At 37.7% G+C, this 22,351-nt stretch overlaps 1 protein-coding gene across 1 annotated transcript in view; it reads right to left on the reverse strand.

The window, feature by feature from the left end:
- Positions 1 to 605: 605 nt before the first annotated feature.
- Positions 606 to 22,351, reverse strand: part of klhdc3 (kelch domain containing 3) — a 32,384-nt gene continuing 10,638 nt past the window's right edge. The window contains exons 9-11 of the mRNA XM_007551481.2: positions 7,930 to 8,003; positions 6,189 to 6,267; positions 606 to 3,919 (exon numbers count right to left, since the gene is read on the reverse strand). Coding sequence (XP_007551543.1) covers positions 3,853 to 3,919; positions 6,189 to 6,267; positions 7,930 to 8,003 — 220 coding nt within the window. The 3' untranslated portion in view covers positions 606 to 3,852. The remainder of the gene's footprint in view (positions 3,920 to 6,188; positions 6,268 to 7,929; positions 8,004 to 22,351) is intronic.

Consider the following 22,351-nt stretch of genomic DNA (forward strand, 5'->3'; position numbering starts at 1 on the left):
TCCAACAGATCTGCTTCTAACTAAACAGCAGATTCAAAAACGCCACAGATGAAATTCACGCAAGATTTAGCAACATCTACATTTGCAGTTAAATTGCCATTTCATTTTCTTTAAGGTCTGAGCAGCTGGGGTTCTGTCACGACAAGACGATGGAGAAAACGCAAGGAGCACGGTGCAGATGATGGCTCTAAACTGCTTCATGTTCAACAATTTGTGTAATTTATTTCCCTCTTATTACTAGTCCTAAAGACATTTTTACTTGAGGGGAAATGTTCGCATTTTGGCGTCTAAATCCTATTTTCTAAAAATTTTTGGGAAGGAGAGTGATTTAGTCAAGTTGTACTGATTAAGCAGAATATAGTGTCTACCACAGCTGTGACTGAAATAGTTCACATTGTGAGGTCTCTTGCATGTACATTTCATAGCATCTCTTGGACAAAATGATGGAGGTTTGCAGCAATGTTGTCTGAGTTCAAATCCCAGCATGGAGTTTGCATCTTCCTCTTCATGCATGTCTCCTTAGATTGCTCATAAGTATGAGTCTGTGTGTGTCTGTCATGGTAAAACCCACACAATTTGACAAATTAATACCAAAAACAAAGTACTTAAAGTGTTTTCAATTTATTATTTATACACATATAAAGCATATTGCACAGGAAGTCCTGCCAGCCCTCACCACACAAGGAATCCCCTTTTAAAACATTGTGAAAAATAAAAACAGAATAAAGAGCCTATATAATTGTAAAAGGAACCGAAACACACCCCTTCATACTTTGTTCATTTTTCCAGCTCGTGTTGAAGCGTTGAACAAAGAGCTGTCAGGTTTAACAAAAACCACGAGAGGAGAATTAGAAACTGCATTTCCTGCACTGCGAGTGAAACCCCAGCATGTTTCTGAGCATTATACGAGGGATTTATATTTTTATTTTCTTTTGCCTCCGTAATTATTTAGCATTTACTTCTCTTTTAAAGGACAATTATGATCATTCAGAATTTTCAAAAGCAGCAAACGCTCAAATTTAAATTACTTTCACACTATATTTAGACAAAAATTAAATCTCTGTTTTGCGTTTTGTTATTTTTCAGTATGTGAAAAAAAAAAAGGCTTAAATGTGATTTCACTGCATTATCCTTTGTCTTATCCTCTAAGGAAATCTGTTAAGTGTACGTGTGTGTAGTTCAAAGAGTGTCAGACTTGCTGGGTCGCATTGGCACTGCTGGTCTGTAAAGAAAAGTCTGAACTGGTTTGTGTAGGTTAACATTAAAAACTCTCCAGTCTACCTTGGCAAAAGAGGAGTTTCTCATCTCTGTAAGGCCAGACGTGCCACATTTGGCGATAGTGCAGAAACCTGGTGACTAAGCTGCAGTTACAGACTGTTTTACTCTGCTTCTGTTGTGTAAACATTTAAAATGGTGTTAAATCCTGATGTTCGGGATTCAGAGCCTTGAAAAGTTTCCCTGCATCCGTCAAATGACACTGGGAGCTAAATTTAACGTGTGAGCTTTAATATAAATAAATCCTTCATCACAGGAGCTTAATCTGAAACTGAATTGTTAACTAAATTACAAGTGGCACACATATTGGCAACCCTGTGGTCAGTTTATTTTTATCAACATTTATTTTGTCTTCTATTATAATGTTTATATATAGTCAGAGCAGATGAGTCCTCTTTTTCACATCACTTTTCTATAAGGTCAGTGAAAGAGGTTGATTTTGTGTCTTGTAAATAATTTCCCCACTTATTTTGAATCATTATTCACAGATTTTACTTCCTGGCAGAGTCCACAAGATTGTTTTTATGTAAATCTCATCAGAGTTCATGGCATCAGAACTCATCTGATGCCATGATGAGTTCTGATGTGTTTGGAGGAAACACATAAATTCACAATTAACAAAAGGTGATTTTCAACATAAATTAATCTCTTAATGCCAAACATAAATGGAGCTTTTATTGCAGATAAGCTTGCTTTTTCAAAGCCCCTGTTCATGTTTGTGATGGTAGGATGGAAAAGAATCTTTTTCTGGAAACACAAATAAACTCTTTTAGATTTTTATATCTGTGCATATTGGTACGAGAATCTGAGCCAGCCAGGAGGCCAGAGGCTAAAGGAAACAAGCTGAACAAAAAGTTAAGGATTACCATTTAGAAAGTCTTAGAAAACCAGATTAACCTAAAAAATATCAAGTGTTTTCTGATGTTATTTTTGGGTTCCAATAATTATGCCACTAGTGATTTTGTTAAAAACAATTATTTCTTAAAACATGACGTTTTTTGTTGTTTGTTTTTTTATTCCTGCTGACTAAATGCACTCAAATTTAACAAAGGATCTAATAAAATGATTCAGTGAGAGATTAATCTGCTGCAGTAAAAAACACACTTGTTGTTTTTTTAGGGCACCAAGAGATGTAGCTGCCACTGCAGGAGGAAACTGATGTCAATACTGGAAGGTAAGATAGACTTGGTCCCAAAGGAAGGGCAGAGGACGCAGAGTGGACTGAAACGACAACTTCAGGTTTTAGATTAAGTTGAAATCTGATTTGAAAACATGAGAAAAAGAGAATAACTCCTCCAGATTCTGACCAGAACGATTCATCATTTTCAGATTTGAAGGGAAGATGCGACTTCCTGGATCTGCTGATCACAAAGCTCAAAAGCTAAAACGAAATTTATCAGTATGATGTTTAGACCGCGCCCTGCCCTGCCCTGTCCCCCTTACTCGCTGCTGAGGGCTAAAAACGTCACGCTGGAGAAACAACAATCAGCAGGAACAAACGGGCCGCAGCGAGGCAGGGAAGCGATGAGAGACGATGTTACACAGTTTGTTTTGGTCTTACTTTTGGGACGTGTCAACAAAATCTGAAATAAATTAGACTTTGTTGCCACAGCCTTTTTTTTTTTTTTTTTTTTAAATGAACAAAATGCTTTCTTCACGCTGCGCACACAAACATTTCCGTTGATTTTGATCTGCTTGATAAATGAACCGGTTTGAAAGTTGAAGGATTGTCTACAAACAAAATGCATTCATGAGATAATCTCTCCAAATCACACACAGAAAGTGTATCTGTGAGATAAATGATCTTTTTCTGCATTTGATATTGAAATCCTCTGAAGTCAGAGGAGTTACGCAGCAGGTTGGTCACACTTCTTTGCAACATTTCTTTCTTTTTTTTTTTCTGGAGACTAGCAGGTGTCAAATGTGCAGGAGGTGTCAAAGACCCAATGACAAATACTTTAGAGGGAGGTAGATGCCCTTGATTATTTTACAGCTTTCTCTAGCTGTCTTGTAAATCATTTGGGAGCCATTTCGGAGCAGCAGGGAGGCTTTCATGTCGTGGTGAAACTAGTAAACCACTTAGACTTTCTGCAAACAAAACACTCTTGGATTGCAGTCCTGAATACTCTCTGTCCTTTACTGGATGTGAACCAGTCTCTTCAGATCTGCAGCTGAAGGTTTGTGTCTTGACATCTTCAGTGGTCGCTCACGCTCCAGAGCCTTTGGCTGAAATTCTTGTCGATTCCTGTGCTTAAGATTAGAAGTTGCATGTCTATGATTATCATAGGCTGATTGGGTTCCTAGAGAGGCTAGAAAGAAGAGGAAAATCTGAACAAGCGTCATCGCCCACAACAACGAGTGTCGAGGATTAAAATACATCCTTAGGCAGGGCAAGGCCCTTCTGTCTGCTGAAGTCTTATGCCAGGACAGTTTGGTCAGTGATGAGTTTTCATTTGAAGAATGTGGAAGATAAATCCAAAGCAGTCCTCGGAGTTCAGTTGACCAGGATGATTTAAAAATAAAAAAAGTTCAGCTTTTCTGAAACAGAGTCCTGGTTCTGTTTCGTCTGCAGCTGCATCAACCATGCGAGGAGAAGATGGGTCTGCTGATGTTGCTGTTGGTCGTCATGGCTGCCAGTTCCCATCTGATTTTAACAAAAGGAAGGGGGGAAAAAATGTGTCAAAATCTTTAGAAAAATTTTCTTTCTTGCTGAATCTGAGTAACTGTAGCGTGTTTAAAATGTTTATATTTATGATAATCATAATATTCTGTGCAAAACTCATATAATTGTTTTGAATTTCTACCAGAGAATTTACATTTTATTTAACTTATTTAGGTTTCAAATGTATTTTGAAATTCCAGACTAAAGAAGAAAGGCACTCAAACCTCGCACATCATTTCTTTATTTACAGAATTTAGACAATTTATAGTGGCTAAACGTAGCCCTTATCACAATAAACAATAAATTAATTAATCGCATTATAAATTAAAATGCGTTCAATAATTTTCATTTGCATGATTTATGGTTTTTCTCTTTCTACCAAAAACTGGATGATCAGAATCTTCAATCTGGTGTTTTGGTCTTATCTAACCCTTATAAGCAACAATGTTGTCGTTTATCGCAATGACTTCTGGGACAATTTATTGTCCAGTAAAAGTTGTTATCACAATAGGCCAAGCTAGACTTTAAAGGAAAAAATGGACAAGGGAAGAGAGACAAAGGAATAAATGATAAATGGATGGATAAAGGAAGAGAGAGACTAATTATAAATTGTAATAAGTTCGTGATTGAAAGGAGAACGGAGGGATGAAGGGGTGAATGGAAGGGTTTTTACTCCAAAACTGATACTTTTCATACTTTATCATCTTTTACTACACTTCTATATATTAAATTTGAACAACAATAACTAACTAACAAAAAAAAAGATATATATGTTTATATATACATTTATTCTGGAACACAGAGAAAGTGGCAGACCCCCTGCTGTGCGCCGTCCCCATCACCTCCTCTAACTTGTCTGAATAAAGAGGCAGGCTGTGGAAAAGACGGACCGTAACGTGAGCGCGAGGAGCGGGAGCTGCAAACAGGGTCCAGCGGTAACCTGATGACAGGTCAGAGGTTGAGCTGCAGATTGTTATCACTGGCTCTGGTTTCACACTCACTCCCTCTCGACTGCTTTGTTCGTTTTTCTGTTGTGAGCACGTGTATTTAAGAGAGGAGCTGGGGACGCCACCGAGAGGCAAAAGGGAGTTAACCAAAGTCTTGTGACCCCAGCTGGAAACCCCTCGAAGGGTTAGAAACACAAATGCAAACACCAAGGCTGGGAGCGTGCAAGGTGGCAGAGATGATGCAAGAGAAATGAGAGGTTAAGAGGAGTGATTAGTATCAGGTTGCAAAAAAAAGAAAGAAAAAAAATCTCTTAGCAGGAGGCCGAAGTTTTAGACACACTTGCTTCAAAAAGTGCAAGTTATTCATTACGTCTTTTCGTGCAAATCAATTTCAAGAAGTTGATGTTTGTAGAGAGTGATAGAAAATGGCTGAAGATGGAGGAAAGGTTAGTTAGAAATGATGGAAAGATTGACTTTTTCCATCAGATTTGATTTTCTGGACAAACTGGGTGGACTTCGTTTCACCAATGAGATCAGATTTTGTTGTCTAATAGCATCTTGTTCTGTGAACTTTTATGGTGTTTTTATTTCCCCCTCTAATCTGTTAAAACGATTCTGTCAGAGGAGATTGAAAATACAAAGATGAACTGGGAAAGAAAAACAAACAGTCAAAACTGTTTGTTTTTCCTTCTGCAAAGTGTAATTTCTCAATGCTCACCAAAAAAATAAAATAAAAAAAGGAATAAAATAAAAAAGAATAATTACTTTCTCTTTCAACTATATTGTTGCACTGTTTTTTTTATTTTTATTTTGTTGTAAATAAATTGATATGATAAAACTAGTATTTTTACTGAAGGTTTTCATTTTGTGAAAATCTCAGTCATTTCAGACCTTTATTCCCAAGCTATAACTTATTTCACTGCCGAAATATTAAAATCTAATAACACATTTATGCCTGAGTAGGTTTACCAGTTTCCACCTTTATTCTGCCGGACAATGAGGCGGCGTCCGTGTGATGTAAACGGGCACAAGGCTCAGACGAAATACGTCACAGTCTGCGTTAACGTTTCTTCATGATCATTTGATTCTTTTATAAAACAAACTTTTCTGCTATTAGCTGAGGTATAATTATGTGTAAAATGTACATTAGTACGCCACAAGCTGAATGAAGGATAATGAGTTATAATTAGCCTTTTTGATAAATAACCTCATTACTGAGAGTGACAAGCATAATACAAACATGACCTAAAATGTGTGGGTTCTGTGACAAAACAGCATTAATGAGAGGAGGATGCATCTCTGACCTGATATCATGTGGGAGTCCTGACTGCTCCAAACTGTACTGAATAACAGCTATTTTGCATAATGTCTTCAAATTGGGGCCTGCAAAAAAACAGAAAGTGAAGTGAGTCAGATCATCTAATTATATTCATGCTACAAATATACATCTCAGCTGTGGGAATTCAACTTGACACTGCAACACAACTAAGATCCATAGGGTTCTTCTCTATGGTGTAAAATCCTCCTGAAGTGGTCGCAAAGCAGGCCACAGTCAGAAACAAAACAACGACATTTACATACGAGGGCAGTGACGCAAGCGTCAACTCATCTTGTTACAAACCTGCGTTCTAAATTTACCTACAAACTTCCTCTTAGTGCCGCCGTCATGGCTGTTTGGCCATATGCTCACCGATGAGCAGTGTGAGGAGGACACACGTGACTGGCGCTGGGACGCGTATGGCACAGGGGATGCCACCGGGTACAGCCGGTCCCTGTGCAAGCCCACCCACACGAAGCCAAACTGTGACCAGAAAGCTCTGCAGGCCCGTCCCAAGCAGGCAGGATGCATGACTATACTTGGGTGTCTGTGAGGCGGAAGCGCCCACTGTGAAAGGCCGGTGAGGAGTGAAGCAGTGCAGTGAAGACACGCCAGACAAGTTGTTATAAGGTGTAATAGTTTGCTTTGTTTTTTTTTTTTTGTTTTGTTTTTTTTGGAATGGTCAAAAAATGGGACTTTTACAACTCCTTAGCTAAAAATTGTTTATCCACGGGTTAAAAGTTTACATACACTTCTCTTGGGCAATGATTTTCAAAATATTTTCTGTTTTTTATTCACGGTGGAATGATCATATAATGAACAACTTTAATAGAATTTGCTCATTAATCAAAATGAACCCAAGCTACACATTTTTTGAAGATATCACAAGAAGAGCTGAAACAATAAGTCGCATTAATTCTGATGAACCAATTATCAAAAATAATCTGCAACTAATTTAGTAATCGATTAATCGTCAACTGGAGTATATGGACTAAAGAAAAGGTGTACTGAGCAGTAGTCAATCCAAAACTGAAGAAAAATAAAAACATTTTCAGAATATCTGATAGATTAATCGATTACTAAAATAAATATTAGTTGCAGCCTAATGACGAGCCTTTTTTATGATCCTGGGTGGATTTTCGATCACTTTTCTTGGTAGAATTAATTTAAAATTGTTGGTTTTTAAACAGAACCCAGAGCTTTCTTGACAGTGTTGAAGTTGGAGCCTTGAAAAAGCCAGGATTCAAGGTGACACTTTCAAAACTAGCATCAGTATCAAGATGAGAAAATCTACATTTAATTCAAACTTGTCTATTCAGTTCCCTGTTTTCAAATTTTAGTAAAGTTGTATGGAATATAATCGCTTACCAATGAAACGTTTCAAACAAATAATTAAAAAGTGCAAAATGAATGTGACCTTGATGATCCTAGTAAGTTTGAACTGTTAATTTGTGTTTTAGAGTTTGTGTTGTCTTCTCTTCTCCATCACATTTCATAGTGATTGTATGTAACAGTTCCTGAACATCTGTGGTTTTAACAAAAACAAACTTTAAAAGAAAAGAGGTATCAGTATCTCTCCTTTTCAGCTTCTGAATGAACCATCATTAACAAAGTTTACAACTACCTGAACGTGTTTGATAGTTTAAGGATAGAAAAGACACATTTTTAACAACATTTTTAACTTCTTTTAAAACAAGAAGCAGGAGAACAACAGAAGGAATACTCACTGAAGTCTAAGATGTACAAGTCTGAATGATCCATGAGGTTAAATTCATCCCCCATTCCTTGCTCTGGGCAGGGGCTGTCAAAGAGAACAAAAACAATCAGAGTTAGGTTAGGGTGAGCCCTCACACTTCCTGCTCTCCTGATCGGGATCCAAACGGCTTCCCAGGATGTTTTTCACTCCAAACTCTCTAATGGAGTCATTTATAGGACTCGAAACCAGCTGTATCTCATCTGCTGTCTTCATTCTGTTGTTTAATCCTGAACTTTTTAATCAGGGACTCTCAGATTTTTGCCAATAAGCAGGACCGGGCACATTGCTCTCCTTATCATGGACGTTCATGATTTAAGCCCACAGGAAGTGGAGCACTGCACCGAGACGGCAGGCTGGCCAGAGCTGATAGACTCCCAGACCTGTGCAGTCGATGATATCACTGCACATCTGTTTCCTGCCACAGCTAAGCACGCACGCACGCACACACAAACACACACACACCTGTGACCCACCTGAACCACCACAGTCTAAGAAAGAAAGCTATGCCAAATTCTAACTATCCAGGCATTATTCTAAACAATTAATAATAATGAAAAACCTGACCAAGTAGAACAATGCTTCATAAAACAAAACGTTACTGTAATAAATACCCTGGAGCCAAAGGAAGTTAATCTTTTAGGAGTGATTTATTTTCTAAAGGCAGAGCCTTATGCGTCCCTATAACTGTTTTACAGACACAATAACAATGCACACAGACCTGTCTACATAAGATGATTAAATTTCTCTTGACACTTTCACACAACCCAAAGGAGACATTCAGCCAGACCTGTGCCATCTCCAAGCATTTAGGAGACCATAAATGTATATTACACTGATCTACACAGCCAAGATCAGTCGCTACAGAAACTTTACGGTGCCTTGCAAAAGCTTTTGCTGAACCTTTTGGTTTTAGATTAAAGCATATTCATGCGCTAAGTAATGTCCAGAAATTTGAGGCAGTTGAAAATGTTTTGGAAAGGTTTTTATAAACTGATGCTCATTGAAGCGCCAAATCCAGTTTGAATGGGCATGAGCTACTTTGCAGCAGTTTCCCTAAGATCTGCAGGTAAAATCACTGAGAAAAACGGTTCCACAAAGTACTGACTCAAGAGGTTGAATGTAAATACAATAACATGTCAGCATTTTTATTTGTGAAAAGGATAAAAATAAAACAATCTCAATAAAACCCATTGACATGAGATGTAGTAATTTTTAAGGAGTATGAATACTTTTATTTTTCAAGTCAATTGAAAAGAAATGAAGAAACACTCTAGATATATAGTACCATTTAAAATTATTGTAAAATTTTCTGTTTTCTTTCATTTCTTTTAAAAACAATCCGTCTCCCGCAGCACACCCTCCCCTCTATCTTTTTACCCATCAATCTCTATTCTCTTCTCCATCACATCTCCCTCTCGCTGCGTGTTCAGGATGTTGTAAGGGTTTTACGTTGCTAATCTTCCCTAAACAAACAAGGCGGCGGACTTAAGGCGGCCAGGAGAGGTGCTGAGCACGAGCACCGTCGTCCCAGGGGTCCAGATGGGGAAGTCATTACAGCCCCCTGCCCTCAGGAGGTGACTTGGCCTCTTCACCTTAGAAGAGCACCCCGAGTCGAAACATTACTCAGGTCTTTAAATATGTTTTTACTAGTGAGCTTAATGCAAAAATCAGCCAGCAATAAATTAGAAAGGTGCAAGGACAACAATATAAGGTATTAATAATGAGCAGTGATGAACAAAACTTTCATGATGATCGCAACATAAAAAACAAACTAGATTTTTTTTTTTTGCTTTGAGGGGCTGTTTTCAGGTAAAACAGTGGTGGATTCACCCTGGACAGGTCGTCAGGCCACCACAGAAACTCACACACCTAAAGGCAAATTAGAGAGACCAATTAACCTACCATGCATCTGGACAGCAGGAAGAAGCTGGCCATGCTGCCTAAGAAGTATTAATGGCTTTCACAAGGTTTTATTTTAGAAATTAAAAGCTTGAAAGTGTGGCAATCATTCAGATTTAGTCGCCTAATCCTTGTAGAATCATTACTTGCTGTAATTGCAGCCGATAGTCTTCAGGGTTATGCCGTCACCAACTTTGCAAATCTAGAGTCGAAAATTTAACCCTTTTCTTTTATGAAAAACAGTACAACCTCAGTCAGATTTATGTTTGCAAACATCAAATTTAACAGGAACATTTTAACAAATGAACCTGCTTTGATCTGAACCACTGCAGCTCTGGCTGTTCGTTTACGGTAGTCGTCTTGCGAGGTGAACCTCTGTCCCAGAATCAAGTCTTTAGCAGCCTCTAACTGGTTTTCTTTCAGAACTGTTTTGTATTTCACTCCATCGGTCTTTCCAACTACACTGATGAACTACATTTCATCTTCTGCAGAAAAGTTGCCATCACCACATTTCACCATGCGGATGGTGCAAAGTCAATTTTCTTTCTCATGGAGGTCAAAAAGTTCATTTTGTTAACATCTGACCAGATGCCGTAGTGCCATACCTCCTGATGGACTGAACAGTAAAATGTTCAAACTGTGGAATATTATTAAATAACTTAGCCCTGCTTTAAACTTCTCCACAAAGTTCTTCCTGACTTTTCTGCTGTGTTCACTCGTTCTCCAACAAACCTCTGAGGCTTTTAGAGAACAGCTGGATTTATATTGAGATTACAATAATACACAGTTAATTAGGTAACTTTAGTGGATAAGTACTTGAAAGAGATATAAATTAGGAAGTTTCATAAGGTGGCTAAATGGAAAGATATTATTTTTTGTTTATTTTGTTGAAATAAGTTTTTTTTTTTTGTTTTTTTTAAATGTGGAGATCTCTGGTTTCAAGTGGCTTTTACATATGATGCAGGTTATACAAAAAAGAAGCAACTAAGTGAAGATTGTTGAATTTCTTGACAGGACAAGAGACATTTTCCATTTATGTTAGGAGAAATGAGAAGAACAATGTTCCAGGGGGAATAGTTTACAACGTTCAATGGCTTATTTTTTTTTTTTTAATTATTATTATTATTTTTACAGATGAATATTGTGAGAGTTTTCCTCTCAGTGGTGTTTGTTTTAAAATGTGTTTTCAGTGGTTGGACAGTTAGTTTTTAACCTTGTTTATGTGAAAACTCCATATCATAATGCATATTTATTGAAGAATGTATTTTTTTTTCTTATAAAACTCAAACAAAATGCATTCAAGTTATTCATTGTAACATGAAACCATGCAGAAAAATGTAAGTGGTGTGAAAACCTTTCCAAGACACTGTCCTGGGCTTCCAAGCATTGCATCAAAGTTCTTTGGCAACTGAGATATTGCACACATTGATATCGCAATAGTACCTGCAATTCAATAAATAGCCCAGACAACTAACATATGTGTCTGAAAAGCACAGCTCAGTAGCTGTGAACTACTGTGCAGACTCACTCAGAAGAGACGGTTCAGGTTGAAGATGCTGACATGTGAAGCGGAGCAGATAAGACAATGTTTGAACAGCAGTAATAGTGTTAACAAGAAAGCTGAAGATTGCATCCTCCTAGATAAAAGTTTCTCGCTTGCTTGTGGATATTGTCGGCCTGAGTGTGAAATTTAGCAGAGCATCAGGAGATGTTAATACTTTATTGGTCGCCACAAAAAGGAAGAGAATGAACTGAACCGTAAAGGCAGGAGAAAGAGCGAGGGGGTGATGGCGGACGAACGATGGACTGGCGATTTTAAGAAGTGGGAAAGTCACAGCGTACGACTTTATGTGGCATCCTGGTGTTTGACGGGCCACTTTGTTACTTGATCAGCAAAGTATCAGTGTGTGTGTGTGTGAAAGTGCTCCTCCCCGTGCAGTGGCAGTGGTTCCCAGTCTGAATGATGCCTGAGTGATGCTGCTCCCCCCACTAAAACAACACCGGTTGCTATTTCAAACAACACTCAGTGAGGGCGTCTAATCACCTAATTGCCAGCCCTTGCACTGCCTACTCCACCTAATTACCTTCTAAGCCAAGGCCTTGAAACTGCAGAAGACAGAGCTGAGCTAGCGTCCAGAAACCTAAAACAGACGAGGAAAAAAGAGTCTTGGAAGGAAAAGGAGCAATCAGTAGAATTAAAAATGACTTTCAGAAACTGTAAAAAGGCAGACAAAGTGGTAAAACTGAGATTTTCTCTGTGTTCTTCAGATGTGAAACCTGTCCTTTTCTAACAATGTTTTTACCGTCTTCATTGGCCATATCCTCATTCTTGGGCTGATATAATCTGCATCCTTTTCCTTTCTCTCCTTCCCACTGAACTCTTCTTTTTCTGAACCCCCTTAACCCACAGGAACTCATCACACACAACAACTTCCTGCAAAGCATCTTATCAGGACAGCCAGATGGGCCTTCAAATTATTTCACAACCTCTACGGTAGTTTTGTTAATGCATTAAAGTGCTGAAAAAGGTTGTGGTCTGAAAATAATTCACTCCCTTTGACATTTTCATTGGTGTGTACGTTCGTGAAAAGCCAGGTCTGCCATGTTTCTTTCTCAAAAGGAAGTAAAATGTTTCTTTTCTTCTAGTCCATCAACCAGGACACAGGGGGCCATTTGGATAACCACATGACTATAAATATGCATCAACAAAAGAGGCTCCTACCCTTCAAATAGGACTAATAAAGCTTAAGTTTTCATGTACATTTTTTAAATGATAGCACCTATAAGCAGGTAAAGGATTTCTTAACATCTGTATTGACTCCAGCCAGAGATAGGAATGATCTGGGATTTAAATTTTCCTAATTGAATCCAACATTGTAAGTTATCACAGATTGATAGATTAATCACTGAGACCCCATGTCTTCCAGGGCTATCAGTGCCCCCTCCCGGGTCGTGGCTGGACAGTGGATTAGGAGCTGTTGCTGTCGAGACCTAAACCCCATGCAGGGATTGAGACACAAACTACATCAGTCCTGCAGGGAGAGACGCCTGACTTTAGATTAGACAAAGGGGATGCCGGCCCCAAACAAGCACTTATCTCCAGTTTCAACCACTGTGGACGAAGGCAGCTGGGTTTACTGGTGATGCTGAAACACAACTGGTGGTACTCACTGCTACAAATAACAATAGTAACACTAGAAAATTTATGAAGAAATTTAAAAGGGGCCTGTCAAAGTGTGCCCGTTGGTTGGAACGTGGAATATGTGCCAGTAAGCTAATACAGGTAAATTGACCGAACTTCACAAAGTGCCGTTCTACAAAGTATTTTAAGTTAATACCTGTCATTGACACATTTTCTCACACACATTAATATTTTTGGCAATCAAAGAAATGACTAAAGACAGAGTTTCTAACTTTTGATGTGATTATTTAATTGTTTTGGGGCATTTCTGAATAAAGAGCACAATGTTTTTGTTTGATATAAATTATTCTGATAATTTTTATATTGACATTGATTAGCAGATGCACTTTTACAGTGTTTAATTAAAGAACATATTTACATAATCCCATAATTTAATGTACATTTAACGTTTCAAGACAAGAACAATTATTTTCTTGTATTTATTTTTTATACATTATTGAGAAATGACTTTTGATTTATAAATCAGTCGTTGTCAAACATTAAACTATGTATTTTTCTTACTTTTTTCCAGAAAAAATATTTATTACAGTATGTCAACTCTGCTATTGACAGCAAAGAGTGAAAATAATTATAACAGAGTACATTATTCTTATTTCATTACATAAGCTGTATTAATACACTAATACTTCAGATTGAGATATTTAAAAATACACCAAAAGTGAAAGAATAAAATTATTTATTATACTGGGAACACTGGCCACAGGCTTCAGTCTGTGACCAGTGTCACAGACTGGTCACAGACTGTGACACTGTCTGTGACTGGTCACACTGGGAGAACTCCAATGACTACTGACACGTCCTAGTTCACAGGCTAAAGCCAAGGATAAAAGAGAAATTATCCAAAAGTGAAATAGAAAATACATATATTTCCTCCACAATCAGAAAAAGACATTTTCAGCATGTTGGGCTCTTGACTCGTAGCATCTTTACAGCTAAATACCGACATGGTGAAGCTGAGCTGTGAAACAGACTGAAGAACAGCAGCTCCAGCTCTGATCCTGACTGATCTTTCCTCACAAAATCCCCGGATCTTTAATGAACTTCTCCTCTAACAGCAGTTTTTCATCAGCTCTCTTTCATTAGGAAACAGTACGAAAACATACGCTAACAACCAGTTGCTACTTCGGGCCAATTAAGCCACATAGAAAATATTTTTCGGTTGTTTAGAAGCAAATTTCTGGCTGCAAAGTCAATTAATTCTGATCTTTCATCCTTACCTGTGAAAGGTAATGGCAATGAATCCAGTTTGTTTTGTAAAACGGTTGAAACAAGTCCACACAGCTCACGACTTAAGGATCTCCGATTGCTCCGCTGCCACATAGAAGATGGCGGACGCTGTTACGTACGACTCAGCGCTCCATGAGGCGTCTACATATATGATGTCTATGGTCACAAGCACGTTGAGTAACATGGACTTACTCCATTCAGTATGTTACAATTAGCGTATAAGCTAAAATTTGGCAAAATGCCAATGTTAGCCTAAATGCTACTGATGGCATGTGGAGTATCACTAGCATGTTGTCTTACATTGATGTTCTCCATTCAGTGTGCTAAATATGGCTAACAAATGAAATGATAGCTAAAAAGCTTATTTTAGGGAAAAGGCTACTTACTGCTAATGTGGGCAGTAGCTACTGCTAATGTTTATGCTAATGTTAATGTTATTATTATTATTATTATCATTATTATTAGTGGTATTATTATTATTATTAACTTATTAGTAGTGGTATTATTATTATTAATACTAGGAAATTTCTCAAGAAATTTAAATTTGGCCTGCCAAAGTGTCCCGGTCGATTAGAACGGTACGTCTCATCCATCTTAAGTTTATGCTTTACAACTGTTCATAAAATCTTCTTGTTTACGAAAAGTGTCTCCTTTCATTCATGCAGCTTCACTCAGATGACTCTGCATTGCAGACTACGAGCTCTGTGTTGAGCAAGATGAATGAAGGAGGAAAAAAAGATTTGCCTGTGAAGAGACAGATATGTTCTCAGAAAAACAACTCTTCATTGTTTAACAGCCGCTGTATTAAGATATACGAAAAAAGCAACACACCTAAAACTTGAAGAAATGGGAGTAGAGGTATTTTAAGCTGCATAAAAATAAGACTACTATTTATTGTTTCTAACTCAGAGGGGGAAATAATATTGTTAGCAATAAGGAAGGATTAACCTGAAGCAGTAAAAGTTGGATATAACATATTTTGCTAGACAAGACATGATAAAAAATTTTGCTGGAAGATAAATTGTCCCTGAAATTATTGTAATAAATGATAATAATGTTGTGTTGATAGCATTTGTAAAGAACACTCAGCATTAGAACTGGAAAATATTTTAAATATTCAAAATAAAACCAAAAACAACAAGCATTATAAAAAAACACGCACTACCAAAACTATAAATAAAATGGATTTTGATGTCTAAACAAAATTGCTCTACAAAAATTCTAGTCATCAGAATGGAAATGACTGAGCTCAATTTAATTAATCATTCAATTAACTAATTAGTAGCTTATTGCAACAGGCTTAACTGTACAATAAGCGTGTTTGGAGAAAGGGTCTTGCTGCTGTAAATTGGATTTCTTTCTTTTAATAAGGCAAACATGCAACACTCTGTTTCTGATGCACAGTTATTTCAACAAAATGTTTAGTTTGCTGTTGAGTTAGCAGTTATTCAGAAACAAACTGTCTTTTTTTTATTTTTTTAAACAAATCGATTTATGACAGCGTCACAAAGATTCACCTTTTCAGGCTGTTTATTTGAGCTGCAGCCTAACACCCAGCCCGATGACACCCTAATATACACAACCAGCCAGTGGGTTAAGGAGGGTTACGATGCAGATGAAATACTATCATGAGCTTGTCTTTGAAGAGTAAATCACAGTGTTTGCTGCGCCGCCCCAGGGTCTTGTCCCGCCACGCGCGGGATGCCCCACATCCTGCGGGGGTCGCCTTCACTGTTTGACAGGTTTTATCTGGGGCATACTAACACACACAGGCACGCGCACAAAGACAATTAATAAAAGGAAACTTCTGGAGCTTACCCTTTGACACTAAAGCCAAAAGATGGCAGTTAGTGTTGGTTTGAAATTGATGGTGTGTTGACAGGCATGTTTTGGTGGAATCAAGGAAACGTAGTTATTACTTTTAGTCTACAAAAAAATCAATAAAATTTAGGATTTCCACAGCAACGTCTTACTTGTAAAGTTCTCTGCCTCATTTAGCAATAACAAGCCACACCTCACGGAGTAACAGCTGCCCTTGGATAAACCACAATATGTGCCAACAGGAGATATCAAAGCTCCAGATTCCTGACCTTCATGAACTGCTCAACAAAACGGCTGCACTCTGCAGGACATTCCAGCCTCCACAACTTTCAGTTTTGTAATGACCCGTTAAATTCTCCTGAGATTAAATATCATGGAGAGATTTTTGTGGATTAAAGTGGGTGGTTTTGTTTTGGCTACCAGTGAGATTACCAGCAGTGTGGTCTCTCCTATGCTCAGCGTTGAGAGTGGACACACACTCGCAAATTCTTTCTTGCAGCCATAATCAGAAAGCTTTAATTGTCATTGTACAGAAGCACAACAAAATAAACGTATTTATTCATGTTATTTTTTACTGGGATTTTATGTGACATTCTGTTACAAAATAGTGCATAACTGTAGTGGTTAACAGATTCATTTTGCAATAACAGCTGCAAATCATTTGGGGTATCTCTGTAGTTGATTTACAGATCTACCTCCATTTTACTTTCCAAAAGTAGCTTTAGCTTAGCCAGAATGAACTGAGAGAAAGAGTGACCCTCAATTTTAAAGTCTTAATGAGATTTAGGTCTTTATTTGGACTGCAGCCCTTTACAGCCTCTATCAGTTCTTTCTTTTTATCTAGGACTGCATTGCAATTGGCTGAATCCATAATTCCATCAAATCTCACCATCTTCCCAGCAGCATTCACCATGTTTCATCTTGAAACATGAAAGTGGCAAAACTTAAATGTGAGACATTGGAAAACCGCATCTTCATTTTCAATTGACATTTTTAGGATTTTATTTGGGGGAGTAAAGGAGGAAAGGGACTGAAAAGAAATCCATGCCTTATTTTTCAGACTTATTTTCTAAAAAAAGAAACTTAATTCATGTATCAAGAATTGGAAAACTATCTATAATTTTTATAACACTTCACAATAATCTGCTTTGTGTTGGTCTATCACATAAAATCTAATTAGAACTCCAGGAACATTTTAGGTTGAGAAAATTACTATCAACAGACCAAAACATTTCTGTCTATGCTCTTCATCATAGACATGAAGGCCACAAGCCACAATGAATCAGTTTTTCCATTTCATTGTCAATGAATTAGCTTTGTGTTAAATGGATGCTTCTTAAAATAAAACACTGAGAATCTTTTCACACTCAGGCAATTTGGCACTATCCAAATAAAAACTGATTTAATTTGACTGATAAAATAAAATGTAAGCAAAGGTGGGCCGGATTTGGCCCGCAAACCTCGAGTTTGTCGCATGTTTAAAAGGGTGTGAATACTTTTGGAAAGCACTGTGTACATGCAATGAAAACAGAAATGATATTAATTGAAATAGACTAGCAGATTGACTTGAGATGAGAAAGAATCATCAAAAAAAGATCATTTATAATTGAAGAGTCTAAAGTTAGAAGTGTCGTCAGCACGCTTTTGATGTCAGTTAGTGACTGCCTAATGCTAAATGGAAGAAATGTAGTAAGACTGGCACAGCAAAGCAAGCATGTGGGTGTGTACGTGCACCCTGCTGACGTAAGGTGATGAGGGGAGCTGTGAGTCACTGTGTCATGTGAGTAGATGAAGAAAAAAAAACAGCTAAAATAAAAAGAGGCATCAGAAGAGAGAGAGAGTGATGGAATTGAGCTGTCAGACTGGCTGTATGCAAAAATAGGCCAAAAATCTGCAGATTTCACTAAAACGCTGAACAAATTTCTGAACAGATTTTACTGAACAAATTAGCGCTAAATGAAAGGCAGCAGAAGAGAACTGTTAGATTACATCAGATTCACCATTACTGCTATTTGAACAGTAAGCAGGAGCTTAATATTACAATGAAAGAAAGGTATTATAACGCAGCATCAACTGCTACTGTCATCATATGAGACTCTGATTTGTTTAACCACAAAATGCTTTTGATCTAATATCCGAACTGAGCTTCTTTGCATAATTTATCTGGATTGAACATAAAGTCTTATAAAAAGCATTCTTTTATGGTCTACTGTTCTTAGCTGCAACTAACAGTGTAGTATTGACCTCTCAGATATTCGTTCCATAGCAAGTATCCTAGTTTCTCTGTTTGGCTGTGTCTCCTTTATTGGTAGATTCACAGTTTTCATTATATCTGTGATTAACTGAGTGTACTAAAGTAAGCAGACCTAAGCCAGTAATTCTTATTTGGAAAAAACAATTTAGCCTAGTCGTATTTTACATTTCTTTCTTTTTAAACTAAATGGTTCCTTCTGCTTACTCAAAATCAATAAACTAGAGGAATCAGCTAGGTTAGCTTACATAGAGAATGTTGTACCAACTGGAAATATATAACATAATTAAATTATGTTGTACTAAAATTCAATTTGTATGGATTACAAATTACTATTTGTAATCCATACAAATGGTAATTTGTATGGATTACAAACTAATCCATACAAATAGTAGAAGTAGAAGTGAGCCGGTTCCAGTGCTGGATTATTCCAGTAGGAATTTACTGGAAAGAAGTGGGCTGGTTTGAACCGAGTTTGGAGCTTTTGACAGAAAACTGGATCTCCATTTTATAAGCTGTCTTAAGATTACATTTGTTGTGAACTGGGCATATATAAACTTTACACAAAAAGAAAAACCTGTGGTTATGCCTTTCAGGATTTGCATTGGCCTTGTTTAACCTATGAATGCACAAAGAGCTTCTCATTACTGTGATCAGTTGTATGAGCAACACGTTTGCTACGTCAGGTCCGATTACCAATAGCTGCTTCCATCTGCCTGAATGAATCCAAGCAAGCAACAAAAATATATCTGGAGCCATGAAAATTTTCTTTACAGGTCAGAAGGGAAAAAAAACTGCAAACAAAACAGTCTCACGCAGGTGACAGAAAAGAAAAAAAAAAATCAAGCTGATATAATCTTGCTATATTTTAGTACTTGAGTACCTACTGGCACCATAAAAAATATTTAGCATGCTAAAAGAAAAACTTGAAGACTAAACCGGTCCCTTATTCTCTAAAGTCTCAAAGAGTCTTTATGGTCTTTATCACTAAAGACCATTCAGGCTTTGATGGAAGTAAAATGACTGGTCTCTACTGCCAGCAGTGAAACGTATTTAGAATCCATTTAACGAACACCGTTATCCGCTTTCCCCATAGAGGCACTGGAGGACTAGAAAGGTTTCATTTCACTCACAACTGAGATCACTTAGATACAGACATTTGGAAAAAGCCTTCAATCACAAGGTAACATTTTAGCACAATCATTACAGTTTTTACAGCTCTGCAAAAAATCTTTTCTTCTAAAAAAATAAATGTTCCAATAGTCAGGTTGTTCACGGATCTGTGGCAAATTCCCCTTCACACATTCTGAACTGTCTGCTCCCAGCATGCCAATCTGTCATGTCCTTGTTCGCATCCTGTCCCTCATAGGATGCCCTGTTCCTACGCTTAAACTGCTTCCTGATTTAGCCCAAACTGGGATTATCGTAAGCAATTAAACACAACATGATGAACGCCAACAATGACACCATAGCTGCAGCAGGAGATCCATAATCTATGTGGCACTGCTTTCGTACGCAGCTCGGATCCTTTTAAGGTGAAAAATAAAACACAAACTCTCGGGTTTTAGATCTGCACGGTGTGTGTGCTTAGTTGAAGGTCAGTGCAGGTGGAGTTGGTCATGCGTGGGGTCGTCCTTCGTGGGGCAGTGAGCAGGTCCCGGTAAATGAGTGAAACGGAGGCATTGAGGGCATATCAAATTGCACCCGGTGAGAAGAACGCTCCCATAGGTCATAAATCAGAGACGGGGCAAAATTTCGCGCCTTTCTGCAGCTCAGCAAGCCTGTTTAGATTGACGAAAGTGGCACACAAAGGGCTGCTACTAATGCCCAGCCTGTCACTGACACACAAACAATGTTTGCTCAGTTACTTTAGAAAAAGTCAAAAATTCTCTCACAAAAAATTAGCAATTGTTCTGTTTAACTAGAAATGAACAAAGGAAAAAATAGGCTTAATAAAGATTTAGCAAATTAATATGTATAAAACTGCTCTGTAATTTTACAGCTTTACCTTATGTTTCCTTTATTTTTAATAAATGAATATAGCACTTTATATCATGCTGAAAGCAATGGCAGTGTTGTATTAATTAACTCTAGTGTCTAAAACTAAAGCAATAAATTTCTTCTGACCAAATTCCTTGAAGTAAAACAAATATCAACAGAAGGGGTTCTGTTTTGGATCAGTCTGAAAGGACGACCAAGCAGGAAAACAAAATGTAGACAATAAATTTCAACACAATTTCCTTAGACGACCCAGCAAAATGAGGAGGCCAAGAAAAAACACAAGCAAAGTGTCCGGAAGATAATTCATGATTGCCCATGTGAGCATTTGTCAAGCTTGCTGAAACAAACACCCAGTAACTTTTTACCCCATTTAACTGCTCTTCTACAAAAATAAACAAGACAGAGTGGAAATGGGTGATTACAAAGCCAATATTTTCTCTAAGTAAGTGGTCTGTGGTGAAAAACCACCTGCTACTGATGCAAATCATCCCAGGAATTAAAAAAACGAATGAAGCGTAATAGAACAACTTTCGAAGTAAAGCAGGCAAATGAGTTCGATAAGAAGCTGTTAGGGTTTGTTTGTGTGTCTAGTCTGTGCATGTGCTTATGGGACTTCCTGTGTGTAAGAGGCTTAAGTGTGCTCACACAAACAAATGTGCAATTCTAGGTAAAAGAACCGGTGTGGTAAGTTTTCTTATGAGCTAGGAGGATAAAGCAATCATTTGTACAGTAACTGAAAACTACATCTTGGCAGCATTAAAAACCCACAGAACATCTGCTTAGCAACAAAATCCTGCGTATTAGAAATACTGCAGACAAAACAAAAGATTTTTTTACAGGAATACCAGGGGTGAAGGTCTGCATATGTTAACCAAGAGTCTTAAATTGCTTGGGATTTTAAACAGGATGTTGGAGATATTCTGCAATGTTTGATTTCTTCCTCTTCACACTTCATCAACTCAAACACACTCCCCTCTCCAGACTCGTCTCTATCTGCTCTCGACAGGAAATCATGACTCCTAAAACTCAGACTAATCCCAGAGGAAATCCAAAACCATCGAGGGGCTTCTAATTATTTTTTTCACTCTTATTTTATGTAGCTTTCCATCTTAGAACCATGCCAAAAACTAAAACTACAAGTTGGTTGTTTTTATTGTTCAGCAAAGAATTTATTATTCACATTTTCCAAGATGTAACATCAGCCTGCTAAAATTAAAGAATAAGACAAATGTGTTGCTCAACATTACAGCGCAAAAATATTCAGATTCTTTTCACGCATTACGTTAAAATCACACAACTCTATTAACTTTATGTGACATCTCACAAACTAGTGCAAAAATATTAAGTGTGAAGAAAGTGACCCGTTTTATTTTTTTATATAAATATCAAAAGTAGCAACAAGGTCCTGTGTCCTGGCTTTTTTCTGCATGGAGTTTGAAAGCTGGCCCCCGTAACGGTGTGGGTTTCCTCCAGATTTGTCACTTCTTTGAAAAGTAGCTCTAAATCAGTCAGATCTGACTGAGAGCGAGTCTGTGAACAACTATTGTCATTTCTTTCCACAGATTTCCGACAGGATTTCAGTTCAAACTTTAACTTGGCCATTCCAACACATGAACATACTTTGATCCAAACCAGGGGTTGGTAACTCCGACCAGATTCAGAACCAACTGAGCTACGGGTTTAGGCAGCTCATCCAGAGTTACCATAGGCCTCTTGAATGTGGGACTGAAAACAAATACACTCCATATTTTCAAAAGCTTAACTGTGAAAAGAAAAAAAATAACTGTGCATCCCTTTCCTTCCACTGCGTTGGTCTACCACATCAAATCTGAAGTTTTCGGTCGTAACATGAGAAAACTGAAGACATTCAAGGACTCCAAACACTCTGGAAGTCACTGTATGTGGTAAATTATAAAGCTCTGAAAGAATTCCAGCCTTTGGACCCGTTTTCAGACTCCTGTAGATGCCTGTAGACGGAGTGGAGCTCAGAAG

This window comes from Poecilia formosa, unplaced genomic scaffold (genome assembly GCF_000485575.1).
Source record: "Poecilia formosa unplaced genomic scaffold, Poecilia_formosa-5.1.2 Scaffold42, whole genome shotgun sequence".
NCBI lineage: Eukaryota > Metazoa > Chordata > Actinopteri > Cyprinodontiformes > Poeciliidae > Poecilia > Poecilia formosa.